Source organism: Scardinius erythrophthalmus (assembly GCF_964197995.2).
Source record: "Scardinius erythrophthalmus genome assembly, chromosome: 5".
In the NCBI taxonomy this organism is placed as follows: Eukaryota; Metazoa; Chordata; class Actinopteri; order Cypriniformes; family Leuciscidae; genus Scardinius; species Scardinius erythrophthalmus.
The window spans coordinates 54,644,064-54,658,128 of NC_138225.1; the positions used below are offsets into that span (position 1 = coordinate 54,644,064).

Here is a 14,065-nt window from a genome sequence, read left to right on the forward strand (position 1 = left end):
TTTAATAAACTAAACAAGTCGGTGTCAAAATATATCGTCCGCTTTTAGTAGAAAAATAATGCAAGGAAATGGCTTGATTTAAATAACCTCAATTTCACCGTGTAATGTGTGTTATTTGAAGACAATGTCTGTGTGTCGAAAGTTATTCAGAGACTGATGATATGCACATTTGTGAACTCATTACATTTGAAGTGAATTCATTTTCTCATTGGGTGCATTAGAAATGTGTCGCGCGCTTCTTCATAAACTCCAGCGGTTTGTTTGGTATTTTGAACAGTTCGGGTCTATGAAGATGGAGATTTGTCAGATGGACACACACATGTTTTTGTGTGGGGAAATCGTTGTTCATCATGTGAATAGTTGAATGCATCATACGACACACATATGGGATATAGTTTGGTTTGGGAATAAAACTGTGCGGTTTCATGTGTCGCGCGCTTCTTCATTAACTCCAGCGGTTTTGTTTGGTTTAAAATTAGTATTTTGAACATGAATATGGGAATTTGTCAGATGCACACACACATGCTTTTGTGTGAGGAAACACTCTAATCGCTGCTCATCATGTGGATAGTTGAATGCATTATACGGTTTGGGAATAAAAACGTCTTGCGCGCGCAAAAGAAGGATTAGCTGCATCATGAAATATGTTGTGCACGCTGTTTAGCAAAGAAAGCTGGTGTTGCCTCTGGGTTGTGGATGTGTCCAGGTGATGCTCTTCTGTTTGATTCAGTCATCAGAGGAACGGGGCGGCGTTTCTGGCGCGCGTCAAAAGCCACAAGGCGCAGAAACCCAGCGCGCGACGCATCTGTCTCTGGCACGCGCGTTCATCCCTCTTCTTCTTCCAGCTCTGATTTGCATGTAACTCTCAGATTATGATCGCGTGCTCATCGGAATAATGAGAATGGATCAGAACAAGGCTCGGGGTTCGCCGGAGATGCTCTTGGCTTTACTCACGCACACAGAGGAGTTGCGGAAAGGTAGAACTCCTGCTTTGCTGTTATGACTCTGGGTTTGGCAGATTGATTAGCGTTTTCTGAAAGTGTTAACATTACAGCTGTGATACTCCGTGTGTGTTTAACTTTAATAGATGTGGGTAATTACAGCCGCTATCTGATTTAACCGCAATCTTTCCCATCTCTCCTGTAACGCGTCTCGCGCGGCTCTAATACTCGGATTAAATGAGTGTGTGTCGCTGGATTAAATCTGAAACAGCGGCTCAAAACAACATATGTCTGCTCCAGCAAATCTCACGCGCATCAGAGATATTAACGTGCAAAATCAGGGTTCGGTTTGCTCTGAGTTATCGAACAGTCCTTTAAAGGTGTGTTTAAGGAAACGATGATGAGAAATGATGACAGAGTGAAGGAGCTGCAGGAGGACAGAAACACTGAGAAGAAGAGGAGACATCTGTCCTGTATGATACACTAATCATTAGAGATGTTGCTTGATTGAATAATTGATCCTCGTGCACCTGTTGATGACGTGTCTGATGATGTCAGAGGATAAACGCGACGTGGCCTTGTTTATTTCAGTGTTACAGCAAACAACATGATTTCTCGAGTTGAGTGTATTCTGTATATGACGGATGGGGATTTCGTGAAATGTTCAGCTCAATTTGACAGGGATGAAATATGTAATAAAAGATGTTTATAAATGTATAGAGTTTTTTTGCGAAATTTACCATCATACTTATCAAAATGAGCTCATGAAAATTGCTGTTTTGAAGATAACAACAACAGCAACGATAATTAATTAATTAATAATAATAATAATGAGTTGTATTTATTCAAGTTGTTTTTATTTGATGTGCTTTACGCACATGTGCAATGCAAAGGTTGTTGCTTTTTTAACACAAGTTTAGATTGACATCATAAACACTTATTGTTCTCAGTTTTAGAATGATTACTGTAATAAACATCGAGTTGATTTATCACGAGACTGAGACATGCTGTAATACCGTATAATAATAATACAATTAATACAGTGGATATCGTATTACTATTCATTTAAAATAATAATAACAATAATGAGGATAATAATAATACAATAGGCCTAATGGCCTAATTTTATTATAAACTATTATTTTACATTCAACACTTTATTTTATTTAGAAATAATAATAATAATAATAGGCCTAATAATAAAAAATAATCTATAACGCTGGAATTATTTTTATTTCGTATCGTTAAATTCCAGCAATTTCTTGTCATCTTATCGTTCTTTAATTTTTTAGATCTCTTTTGATATTAGATATAGTTGTAATAATTGTAATTGTTCAGAAGCAGGGCTTGTTTCATGCATATAGAACAGAATGCGCAATCATATCGTGTTGTGAGTGAATATGATCGGGTTTGTTGTTTCACTGCTCGATATGGTTCACTTGTGATGAAGAAGACACACATGATGACTAGTGTTGATGAGATTAACGGGTGTTATACGAGGAAATAGAAGCACATTAACAAACAAATGAAATGCACATCTTTATCAGAGCAACAGTGCGGGACTTTTGTGTCTTATTACTCGGTCAGGGCAATAATATTGTCCAGAAGGACACAATCTGCATTCGACGCAGTTTTCAGACAGATTCAGCGCTTTGATTCTAGACAATTCGGGTAGAGATTTATTTGGAAATAGAGTCTGCAAGGGAGTTAGTGTCTCCATTGAGAAGATGAACTTACACTGAACACCACTGGACATACCCTAAACGTTCACTAGGGTTTCAGTATTTACATAAGAGAATCGAATAGAATAGAATAATATTATATTTATATTTTATATAAAATAAAATAAAATAAAATAATATTTTATTTATGGTACGAATTATTACATTTGAATAATTTAATAATATTTTTTTCCACTATTAAAGCCTTTTGTGCAATGCAAAAATGTGAAACAAAGATGCCAATAAAGAACCTGTTTAAGTGTAGAATATAATAGAGTAGAATAGAAAATAAAAGAATAGAATAGAATTAAATAGCATACAGAATAGAATAGAATAGAATAGAATAGAATAGAATAGAATTAAATTAAATTAAATAGAATAGAATAGACATTTAAAAATAAAGGTTCCATTTGGGGGGTTTCGGGGGGTTTCCGTGCACCCTAGAAACACTTTTCAAAACAAAGTTCTTAAAATAACCATTTTTTTAATGGCACGAATTATTACATTAATAATCTGAATATGTTTTTCCCACTATAAAAGCCTTTTGTGCAATGGAAAAAAATTATTATGGAAACAAAGATGCCTATAAAGAACATTTTTAAGTGTAGTATAGAATAGAATAGAGTAGAATATAATAGAATTAAATAGCATAGAATAGAATAGAATAGAATAGAATAGAATAGAATAGAATAGAATAGAATAGCATAGAATAGAATAGAATAGAATAGAATAGAATAGAATTGTACATAATAGAATAGAATAGACATTTATAGACTATATATATATAGCGCGCGAATTGATCTTCTAAATGCTTTTTTTTTAATCCACAAACCCCGTTATTTAATTACAGTAGCACTAAAAATACTAATGTTTTTCGGGGTTTTCTTTCGCTGTGTTGTTCTCCAGATGTTCCAGTTTGCGCGGGCTGTAACCAGCACATCGTGGATCGCTTCATCCTGAAGGTTCTAGATCGGCACTGGCACAGCAAGTGTCTGAAGTGCAGCGACTGCCAGTCTCAGCTGGCCGAGAAGTGCTTCAGTCGAGGAGACAGTGTGTACTGTAAAGAAGACTTCTTCAAGTGAGTCCTTCATCTTCATCTTCATCTTCATCATCAGTGCCTGCGCTTCACCGACCTTCCGATTACAATGCAATACAATGTAGAAAGTGGTGATGTGCAATTATTTTATTTGGTGCAATAAAGTGCAGTTATCTTTTTGGACTTGACTTTTATTCGTGCAACCTATAATAATGATGCTTTTGTATTTTATATATTATATTAAATACATTTTACGCTTGATATCTCTCAAAACACAACATAATAGAATAGAATAGAATAGAATAGAATAGAATAGAATAGAATAGTAAAAATAAAGGTTCTATTTGGGGGGTTCGCAGTTCAAAACACAGTTCTTAAAATAGCCTTTTTTATGGTACGAATTATTACATTTTAATAATCTGATTTATTTTTTTATTTTTTTTAAAGCCTTTTGTGCAATGGTAAAATGTTCTAAACATGAACAAAGATGCCAGTAAAGAAAATTTGTTAAGTGTAGAATAGAATAGAATAGAATAGAATAGAATAGAATAGAATAGAATAGAATAGAATAGAATAGAATAGAATAGAATAGAAAAAGTGGTGATGCTGTGCAATTATTTTAGGATCTATTTGGATATGACTTTTGTTCATGTAATCTATAATAATGATGCTTTTGTATTTTTAAACGTATATATTAGAATTCGTGCAGTGAGTACTAGAGCCCTGCGCGGGACTGTTTTCTTCATCCCGCTCCCGCCCGCGCCCGCCGAATTTCTGACCATTACCGCCCGCTCCCGCAACGTATGTGTTTCACTCCCGCCCGCTCCCGCAATATGTATGTCCACTCCCGCCCGCACCCGCAAAACTCTGAGAATTTATTCCCGCACAATAATAGAGATGCATTGATTTTGTGTCTTCTCCCGTCCCGCAGGAAAAAACACATATTTGTATTGCTATTATTAAAGAGATTCATGGGGTTGTTTGTTTCGTTTCCCTGGGCGGCATAGCCTACTGGACACATACAGGATAAAGGAGGAAATCGAGTGTGCTGTTTTTGGATGGTTTTGTTTTCGTTTTTGCTGTTTTTTTATTCAGGATACTCTGTCTTGCGCGTGCAATGATGACGCAGTGAATAGTGATGCTTCTCTCTGAACAATCAGCAGTCTGCCATGTTTTCACGTCACATTTTAGTATCGCCTCAGCTTGCCCAGAACCCCGCCGGAGGTGGTACGAAAAAAAGTACCTGGAAGCAGATACAGTTACAACTTCTACACAGTGGAAAACCAAACAAAGGCGAGTCGAGTCGAGCCGAGGCGAGCTGGTACTGTGTAGTGGAAAAGCGCCATTATTGACATCTCCATCATGTTGCAAGGCTACCTCCCGATCCCGCAGTGTTTTTTTTTGCCGCCCATTCCCGCCCGCAGCAAAGTTCAAACCGCCCGCTCCCGCGAGATTTGCGTTGGGTCCCGCGGGACCCGGCGGGACTCAATCCCAATGCAGCCCTCTAGTGAGTACTTCATCATCATGTTCGGATGGCGTCTGATCTGAGTGTGTGTGTGTGTGTGTGTGTGTGTGCGCGCAGGAGGTTCGGCACCAAGTGCTCCGCGTGCCAGCAGGGCATCCCCCCGACGCAGGTGGTCCGCAGGGCGCAGGACTTCGTGTATCACCTGCACTGCTTCGCGTGTGTGGTGTGTAAGAGGCAGCTGGCCACAGGTGATGAGTATTACCTGATGGAGGACAGTCGACTGGTGTGCAAAGCCGACTACGAGACCGCCAAACAGAGAGGTACGTCATGCACATCACGCGCAAAACAGTGCGTATAGCACGACGTGTATTTTTTTTACGTGCATATGATACACACTGTAAACCCCTTGGGTAGGATTGGTGGTGTGGAGGACGTGCGTAAAGTGCACATCATATGCACGCGAAAACTGCGTATTATGCACGTAAAAACGTTTTTTTTTTTTTTTTTTTTGCGTATAAATTGCACGATAGATACAATTCGTGCTGTAGATTCGCATTTTCATGAGATCGTGTTGATTCAGCAGAGAAGTTTTGTTTGAGCAAGCACAGTTCTCTAAGTCTTAATTGTTTTACTTCTTGCATTCAATGGCCTCGCATTGACTGGCTGCTTTTAACTCTTAACTTAATCTTGCTGGTCGTGCGCTCGTCCATAAACATCTGACCCGGCTCGGGTAATTGCGAACCCGCCGGCCTCCGGATCGATAAGTGCCAACAGAAGCGTTATAGTGAGAGCCGAACACACACACACACACACGCGCGCGCGCGCTCGCGCGCGCCCTGCATGAGCCAGACGGACACGTTCTGCATTCGGCGCAGTTTTCAGACAGATTCAGCGCTTTAATTCTAGACAAATCGGACGACGTAGGGATTTATTTGGAAACAGAGTCTGGAAAAGAGTTAGTGTCTCCATTGAGAAGATGAACTTACATCCTGAACGTTCAATACTGGGGTTTAAGTATTGACACAGAAGAAGCATTCTGCGTTCCCCACCCAAGAACAACTTTTCAATACAGTTATCAAAAACATTTTTATAATTCAAATTACATTTTAACAATCTGATTTTTTTTCCTCTGTATGAAAACCTTTTGTGCGATGAAAAATGTTCTTAATGGAAACAAAGATGCCAATAAACTACACTTTTAAGAGTGTTATATGGAATAGAATAGAATAGAATAGAATAGAATAGAATAGAATAGAATAGAATAGAATAGAATAGAATAGAATGGGTGTGTATCTCGAAATAAGAAACACAAATTCTAGAGTCTAATAAGAAATGCATTTGTTTCTTTAAATTAAAATTAATTTCTTCCATTAGTTGGTTGTGAATTATGGAGGAATGATGTCTGGAAGAGAAAGAGTGTCATTCATAGAGCAGATAAACTTACATTACAAAACTGCATTCTAAATGTCCAATGCCTTCACTTCACCAACGTCCCGATTAGAATAGAATACAATAGAATGTAAAAAGTGGTGATGTGCAATTATTTTATTTGGTGCAATAAAGTGCAGTTATCTATTGGACTTGACTTTTGTTCGTGCAACCTATAATAATGATGATTTTGTATTTGATATATTATATGAAATACATTTTACCCTTGTTACCTCTCAAAACAGAATAGAATAGAATAGAATAGAATAGAATAGAATAGAATAGAATGTAAAAAGTGGGGATGCTGTGCAATTATTTAAGGATCTATTTGGACTTGACATTTGTTCGTGTAATAATAAGGAATATTTTGTATTTTTAAACTTACATATTATATAAAATACATTTACCCTTGTTGCCTCACAACACCGGATAGAATACGGTAGCGTCGTCATAATTTAAGAACACCTCAAACACGCCTCAATATTAATGCCGTCATAAAATTGCAATGCTTGTAGAATAAGAGAAATATTATTATTAAATATTAAATATTAATATATAGAGGAATACGACCTCCCATTTGCTCACTCACTGACTGTGTCTCTCTTCCAGAGGCGGACTCGACTGCTAAGCGACCCCGCACCACGATCACCGCGAAGCAGCTGGAGACGCTGAAGAACGCGTACAACAACTCCCCGAAGCCCGCGCGACACGTGCGGGAACAGCTGTCGTCGGAGACCGGCCTCGACATGCGGGTGGTGCAGGTACACACACACTCACACTTACAGTCTCAGACACTTCACACGCGTTAAAACACACAAATACACGCGTGCGCTTATGCATCTGACCCGGAAACATGCACTTAGTCTTTCCGTGATATTGTTTTAAACCCAGTTAATAAATGTTACCAAACGAAGCACATTTTTTAGGTTTGCTGATGATTAAATTGACTGACAAATGTTGAATAGCGCACCTGCTACATCTTTATACTATTTAATTTATTCAGCTATCATGCATTACTCCGTATTCATTTCTTTACGCAATTATTCACTGAAAAAAAAAATCTTACTCGTGTCATTATTACGTTTATTTGTTACTTCATGCAATCAAGTATCATGTATTATTCCCTATTATACACTATTCTTTAAAGTGCTTCATGCACTTATGCTTAATTATTATTTAATGTAGAATATATTACTTTTAGACGCTAAATCACGCACAGAATTCACAAATTCGCCACGCGTCACATGATCGCTTTAACGCTGTTTCCTTTCTGTTTGTTTTGATTATTGTGTGCATAAATGTATCCAGTAGTGTCATCATATCTTGTGCCAGTGTTCATGTTAATTATATGAAGAAAAATAAATAATAATAAATAAACATTATATATATAGCCTATATAAACAAATCAAAATACATTTTAGTTTTGTGTTAGCTGTCAAAAACCAACAAGAGTAATGTTAAAGCTCAGGTCAGCTTTTTACAGTGGTGTTTGGATGTTTGTAAGGTCCAGTTGGGATGCTGTGAAAACTAACCCATGTTTCTGCACAGGTCTGGTTTCAGAACAGAAGAGCAAAGGAGAAAAGACTGAAGAAAGATGCAGGAAGACAGAGATGGGGTCAGTACTTCAGAAACATGAAGAGGTCGCGGGGCAGCTCCAAATCTGACAAAGACAGCACTCAGGAGGAGGGCATGGACAGCGACGCCGAGGTCTCCTTCACAGGTACACACTGTCATGAGCGATTCCAGTGTTGCAATGTTCAAGCCAGTTCGTTTTCTTTTATTCAACAACTGTTTATTGAACATTGTCTGAAAAGTCTATCTGGAAAATGAATGCGAAAAGTGAGCGTTTTCACCAAGATCATTCTGCATGCCAGTTTTTCAGTGAGACTTTTGCTCATAATTCTGGGGTCATTACAAATAGCAAAGGATTTTTACTGTTGCATCATTAATGTTTCTTTAACTGTCGCCCCCTTTTTGAGCTCAGATCTCAACTTAAATTTGGTTGTAATTCAAGATTTTTATGGAAAACAGACCTAAATTGGTCTCTTTTTAAAGAAGACACTCAGCAGATTATTTTAGCATTTGTTAGTGCATTAACTAACATGAACAGCGTTTATTAATGTTAGTGAATATAAGTGTTCAAGTTAGTCCCATGCGCATTAAATAATGTTAGATACAACTTTTGATTTTGATCATGCATAAGTATGTTGAGATTAACATTGACTAATAAATGCTGTAGAAATGTTGCTCATTGTTAGTTCATTTTACCTTTATTTTATACAAAATATATATTTTACAAAATAATTTGCCTCTACAATTGCTAAATAAAAAATATTATGCCATATGTCAAACCAAGTAGTGTTCCAAATTTGAAGTTGATTACACAAAAATTAAGCCGCTTAATACCGTTTTCATGCGAACACAATGTTCAGTTGTAATAAAGTGTGAATTTTGAGTGTTTAAGCTTTCCAGTGATACCTTATTTATGATGATTACTAAAATATTTGATTGGGGGGAAAAAGGCGTGTCAGAAGAAAAGGTTCAATGGGGTTCTGTATAAAACCTTAGACTTCTAGACTCAATTTTAAAGTCTCCCTATAGTCAATCATTGTATCCCTTAAACCTCATCTTTGATCACCATAATGACAAAGTTTTTCCTTGAAAAAAATGTCTTCATGATGTAAAATATCTTGAATGTAACTGGACACTTGCCTCATTTAGTATGCGCGGTTCTATGAATATGCAAATGAGCCCCGTCTCCACTCACTCACTCAGCTCAGAGATCCACTGGTTGACGATCACACGTTGATCTGATTGGTTACAAGGTAGTTTGTGACGTCAGAAACACCAGCGATTTCAAACCACTTAACTGGTTATTGAAACAAGCTGTTTAATATATTTTAATTAAAATGAAAGATTTATTGAAACTAAATCCATAAAGTGATGGGAACCCCCTATAATGCTCTACATTTAAAGGAACTTTTTCTGCTGAAAAACAGGTGAACTGCATAATCCATCGCTCACGTTTGTTTCTCCCCCAGACGAGCCGCCCATGTCGGATCTGGGTCACTCCAACAGCATTTACAGCAGTCTGAGCGAAAGCTCTCCGGCTCTGAGTCGTCAAGGCGGATCTCATCCGCCGTTCCCCCTGGATCACGGTACCAACATCATCCCCTCGCAGGACCAGTACCACGACCTCCAGGCCAGCAGTCCGTACAGTCTCCCGCAGTCTCCAGGCTCGCTCCAGGCTCTTCCCAGACACCCGCCGCTCATCCCAGGCCTGGTGTTCCCGGAGTCCGGCCTGCCCATGGTGTCTCAGAACCCAGCCCAGAACATGACCCGAATGATGGCCGGGGGAAACGGACCGAGCTCGGATTTGTCCACGGGAAGCAGCGGCGGGTATCCGGATTTCCCCGCAAGCCCGGCGTCCTGGTTGGATGAAGTGGATCATGCCCAGTTCTGATGCACATTTGGAAAGTGACGGGAATTTCTATGTGGATGCCGAACCTTGAACATTTGGTTGGCCAGTTGGACATTTGGAAGTTGGTTAGCGATGGAGACTCGAGTCTCGACGAGGACTTCTGTTTGGTTCTACAAGGACACGACTGTGAGGAGCTTTTACCCATTCACACAACGATAAAGATATAGGTCTAAAAATCAGTCTAAATATAAAAGAATAGCAGAATCCACACCAGAACTATCCCTGACCGCAACATAGTGCCGGCCCAGATCCGGCCCACACCTGGGCCGTGTGAATCCACGTGTACCGGATGTGGGCCGGATCTGAGCCGACACTATGTTGCTGTCCGGGACAGTAACGGCACAGAGAAACGATATCGTTGGAATCACTTTCAGAGTGTTTTTTTTATCTGATGATGAACCATAAAAACATTGACAGCCAATCAGAATCCAGCCTGAGAATTTAAAGTGGCAGAGACAGAAATAAACTAAACGATATCATGCCGATATCCGGACTTCCCCGGCGTCCTGGTTGGATGAAGTGGATCATCTGATGCACATTTGGAAAGAGACAGGAATTACTTGGATGCTGAACCTTGACCCATCTCTATTATTCTGTAGAGTTGGACATTTGGAAATTGGTTAGCGATAAAGACTCGAGTCTCGACGAGGACTTCTGTTTGGTTCTACACGGACAATGTGAGGAGCTTTTATCACACTAAAGGCACATTCACACAAAGATAAAGATATAGGTCTAAAAAGCGGTCTAAATATAAAAGAATAGCAGAATCCACAGCAGAACTATCCCAAACAGCAACATAGTGCCGGCCCAGATCCGGGCCGTGTGGAATCACGTGTACCGAATGTGGGCCGGATCTGGGCCAACACTATGTTGCTGTCTGGGACAATAAAGGCACAGAGAAAGATATCTTTCCAATCCAGCCTGAGAATTTAAAGTGACAGAGACAGAATTAAACACAACGATATCATGCCTTGATGTGTAGAAGACCATAACTTTTAATTATACAACATGTTTTCTCTTGTATTATCTTCTCTCCAAATAAGAATTCAAGTCAGTTAAGTATTGTAGACCAAGACAGAAGATGCTCGTCTGAAATTTCCACCAGTCATCATCCATCATTGCTGTTACTGATGTGTATAAATGTGATATCACCAGTTTTGGTCATTGCCAAATGTCTATGTACAATATATAACATTTTATCAATGTGGAGTCTTTATTTTTATACAATCCCCCTTCGGACAATATGATCACAGAGACATTAGGACTTTGTATGTTTCACAACAGGGATAGACAAGTTGTAGTTGTTGTCTCTTTCTATTGAGTAGAAGTACCTCTATGCATTTGTGTGTTTTCGGACGTGTCTCGTTCCTTTCTCCGAGTTGGAAACGTCCTGTATGTGTTATGTGGAAAAAAAATGTTTTATGTCTTATTTATTCTCTCTGATGATGGTTAAGTGATTTAATAAATTTGTCAGTGAAATCCTCAAACAGCCATCGCTTCCTGGCAGAGATCTTTAACACTGTTGGCTAGTGTGTGTGTTTTTTAATTCCTTAATTTGCTAAAAGGATGCAGATTTCTGTGCCTTTTATAGCCGCTCGATTGTTAAAGACGCAGCCGCCATTTGATCCCAGTTTCTCCAGTGGCTCGTTTGGCATCGAGAGGGTTAGAACGAGCTTGGATATTTATTTCTTTTTTTCCGAGATTAATCACATTGATCTTATATCAGGGCACAGATAATGGACCCGGATCTGGCTGAGTCTGCGAATTGCTGGTCTGGCTTGTGACCAAAGGCGTATCAAGAGTTCAACGCCTCTTTAGCCGAGAAACTCGATGCGGATCGGCACTGCGACACGGAGATCTGGAGATAAGCGCGCCGTGTTCGCCCCGACCGGACAGACATATTCAATCCATTTGCACGCCAGGGTTCAGCTTGTTTGCTACTTTAAAGTTTGATTCTGTTACACAGATGAAATAGCGGCTGTTTTGTGAGTGGCGGTGTGTCTTTTATTTAAAATGACGGTGTAACTAATAATGCACCCCTACCCTAGCAACGGCAATTTATGGAAGCACATTTTACGCCACATAAAATCATACTTTTGTAAATTATAATAGTCGAAATGATGAAACAAGGCTACTAAATCAGAACCACGACATAAAAAGTCGATAATATTACTTATAAAGTCACAATTTAGACTTTTATCTCATAATTTTGGCTTTTTAATGTCATTATTGTGAATGATATAGTTTTATCTTGTAGCTCATAATTAGACCTATGACATAAAAAGTCAAGACTTAGTGTGTTAAAATGTCTACTCTTTATGTCATCATTTTGATTTTTTATGTCTATATAATATATGATTTATATAAAACAATACAATCAGACAAAAAAACGTCAAGACTTAGCATGTCTAAATTTATACTTTTATGTCATCATTTTGACTTTTTATGTCTGATTATGATTTTTAAATCATAATCATATGGACATAACTATCTGGTGTAATAGAAATGTAGATGTATTAGGACTTTCTAAGCCCAGTTCCACCACATAATAAAACAAACATGCTTTTTAAAATCTAAAGTATGACATACAAATCATAATCAGATATTAAAAGTCAAGACTTAGCATGTCAACATTTCTTCTTTTTATGTCATCATTTTGACTTTTTATGTCTGATTATGATTTTTATAAACAGACATACTTTGGAAAATTTTAAATATGACATCAAAATCATAATAAGATATAAAAAGTCAAGACAGTATGTCAAAATTTCTACTTTTTATGTCATCATTTTGACTTTTTATGTCTGATTATGATTTTTAGTTCATATTTTTCATAGCATGTTAGTTTTATTATGTGGTGGAAATGGGCTTAGAAGGTCCTAATGCATCTTCTACAGATAGTCTTCATGTCGAACTCAAGAGTTTTAATTCGATCATCTAAATATTCCTTATGTCTGGTAATCTTGACTTGTAAACTGCCATCTGGAAATTTTTCCAGCAGCCGTGTATTCCATGTGACATGATCTTTACAGCAAGTAAGAGACTTTAAAAGTGTTGGAAGCTGGTGAAATATTTAAAAGTACAGAATGTAACTTTTTTTCTTCAATATTGACGGGATGGTTTTGGCGGGAAACTGCATACAAACATCACTCGCCCTTGTGTGTTTCTTCACATCCGTAAATAGAGAAAAGATGCTCTGGCTGCTTTCCCGCATGTCTGGTGTGTGTGTGTGTGTGTGTGTGTGTGTGTGTGTGTGTGTGTGTGTGTGTGTGTGTGTGAGTGTGATCCTTTCCTTCTAAACTGGTTATATCTCTTAATCCTAGTAAATGTTTTATAAGCAGAAGGATAATCTCTCTCTTTAGTTATTATAATTTAGTTATTAGAAAGAACCATATTCACCATAATCATCCACACAGAGCCGAAGTACAAACAAAACAATGTTCTTCGCAAAATGCAGTTTTGTTTTTAACGCTAGAGGACCAAAAGTTACATAGTGTACATTTAACATAATGTAATGTTTTTGTTTTGTTTTTTTGTATGCTGTTCCAAATCATTTTATATTTTAAAAAGATGCTTTTTTGCATATAGGCCTGTTAACAGCAACACAAATGTTCTACATGACAGATGCAGATGATGGATGAATTCATGAAAATGCAAATGCACGCTATTACAGTAGGTGGCGCTAAAAGAAAAGGAGAAATACCCCACTACATAAAGCATTTGGACTTTCCCTTACTAAATGGTAGCTATTCCATTCTTCAATGGCGTTCAGATCTTTGTGTTCACTATGGTGTTTATCAAACAACACCAAGACTACAGAGACGAGAGCAGGGTCACTTAGCAAAACAATCTGTTCTTAAATGCGCAAGTCTGGTTTTATGTAACAGCAGCGGCTCTGGGCACGTGACCAAAACAGTGACTCTTATTGGTTGGCCAGTTTTCTTCGCAAAAAGTGCGATGGTAGAGATAAGAAATCCTCAACAATTCGTCGCA

The 14,065-nt window shown here is 38.2% G+C and overlaps 1 protein-coding gene across 1 annotated transcript; it reads left to right on the top strand.

Annotated features, from left to right (window-relative positions):
* Positions 1 to 934: 934 nt before the first annotated feature.
* lhx3 (LIM homeobox 3) lies at positions 935 to 10,054 on the top strand (the record flags this gene model as incomplete). Its single annotated transcript, XM_081367021.1, has 6 exons — positions 935 to 977; positions 3,569 to 3,740; positions 5,281 to 5,483; positions 7,201 to 7,352; positions 8,140 to 8,311; positions 9,633 to 10,054. The coding sequence occupies 6 exons, from the start codon at positions 935 to 937 to the stop codon at positions 10,052 to 10,054; spliced, it is 1,164 nt and encodes a 387-aa protein (XP_081223147.1).
* Positions 10,055 to 14,065: the final 4,011 nt, after the last annotated feature.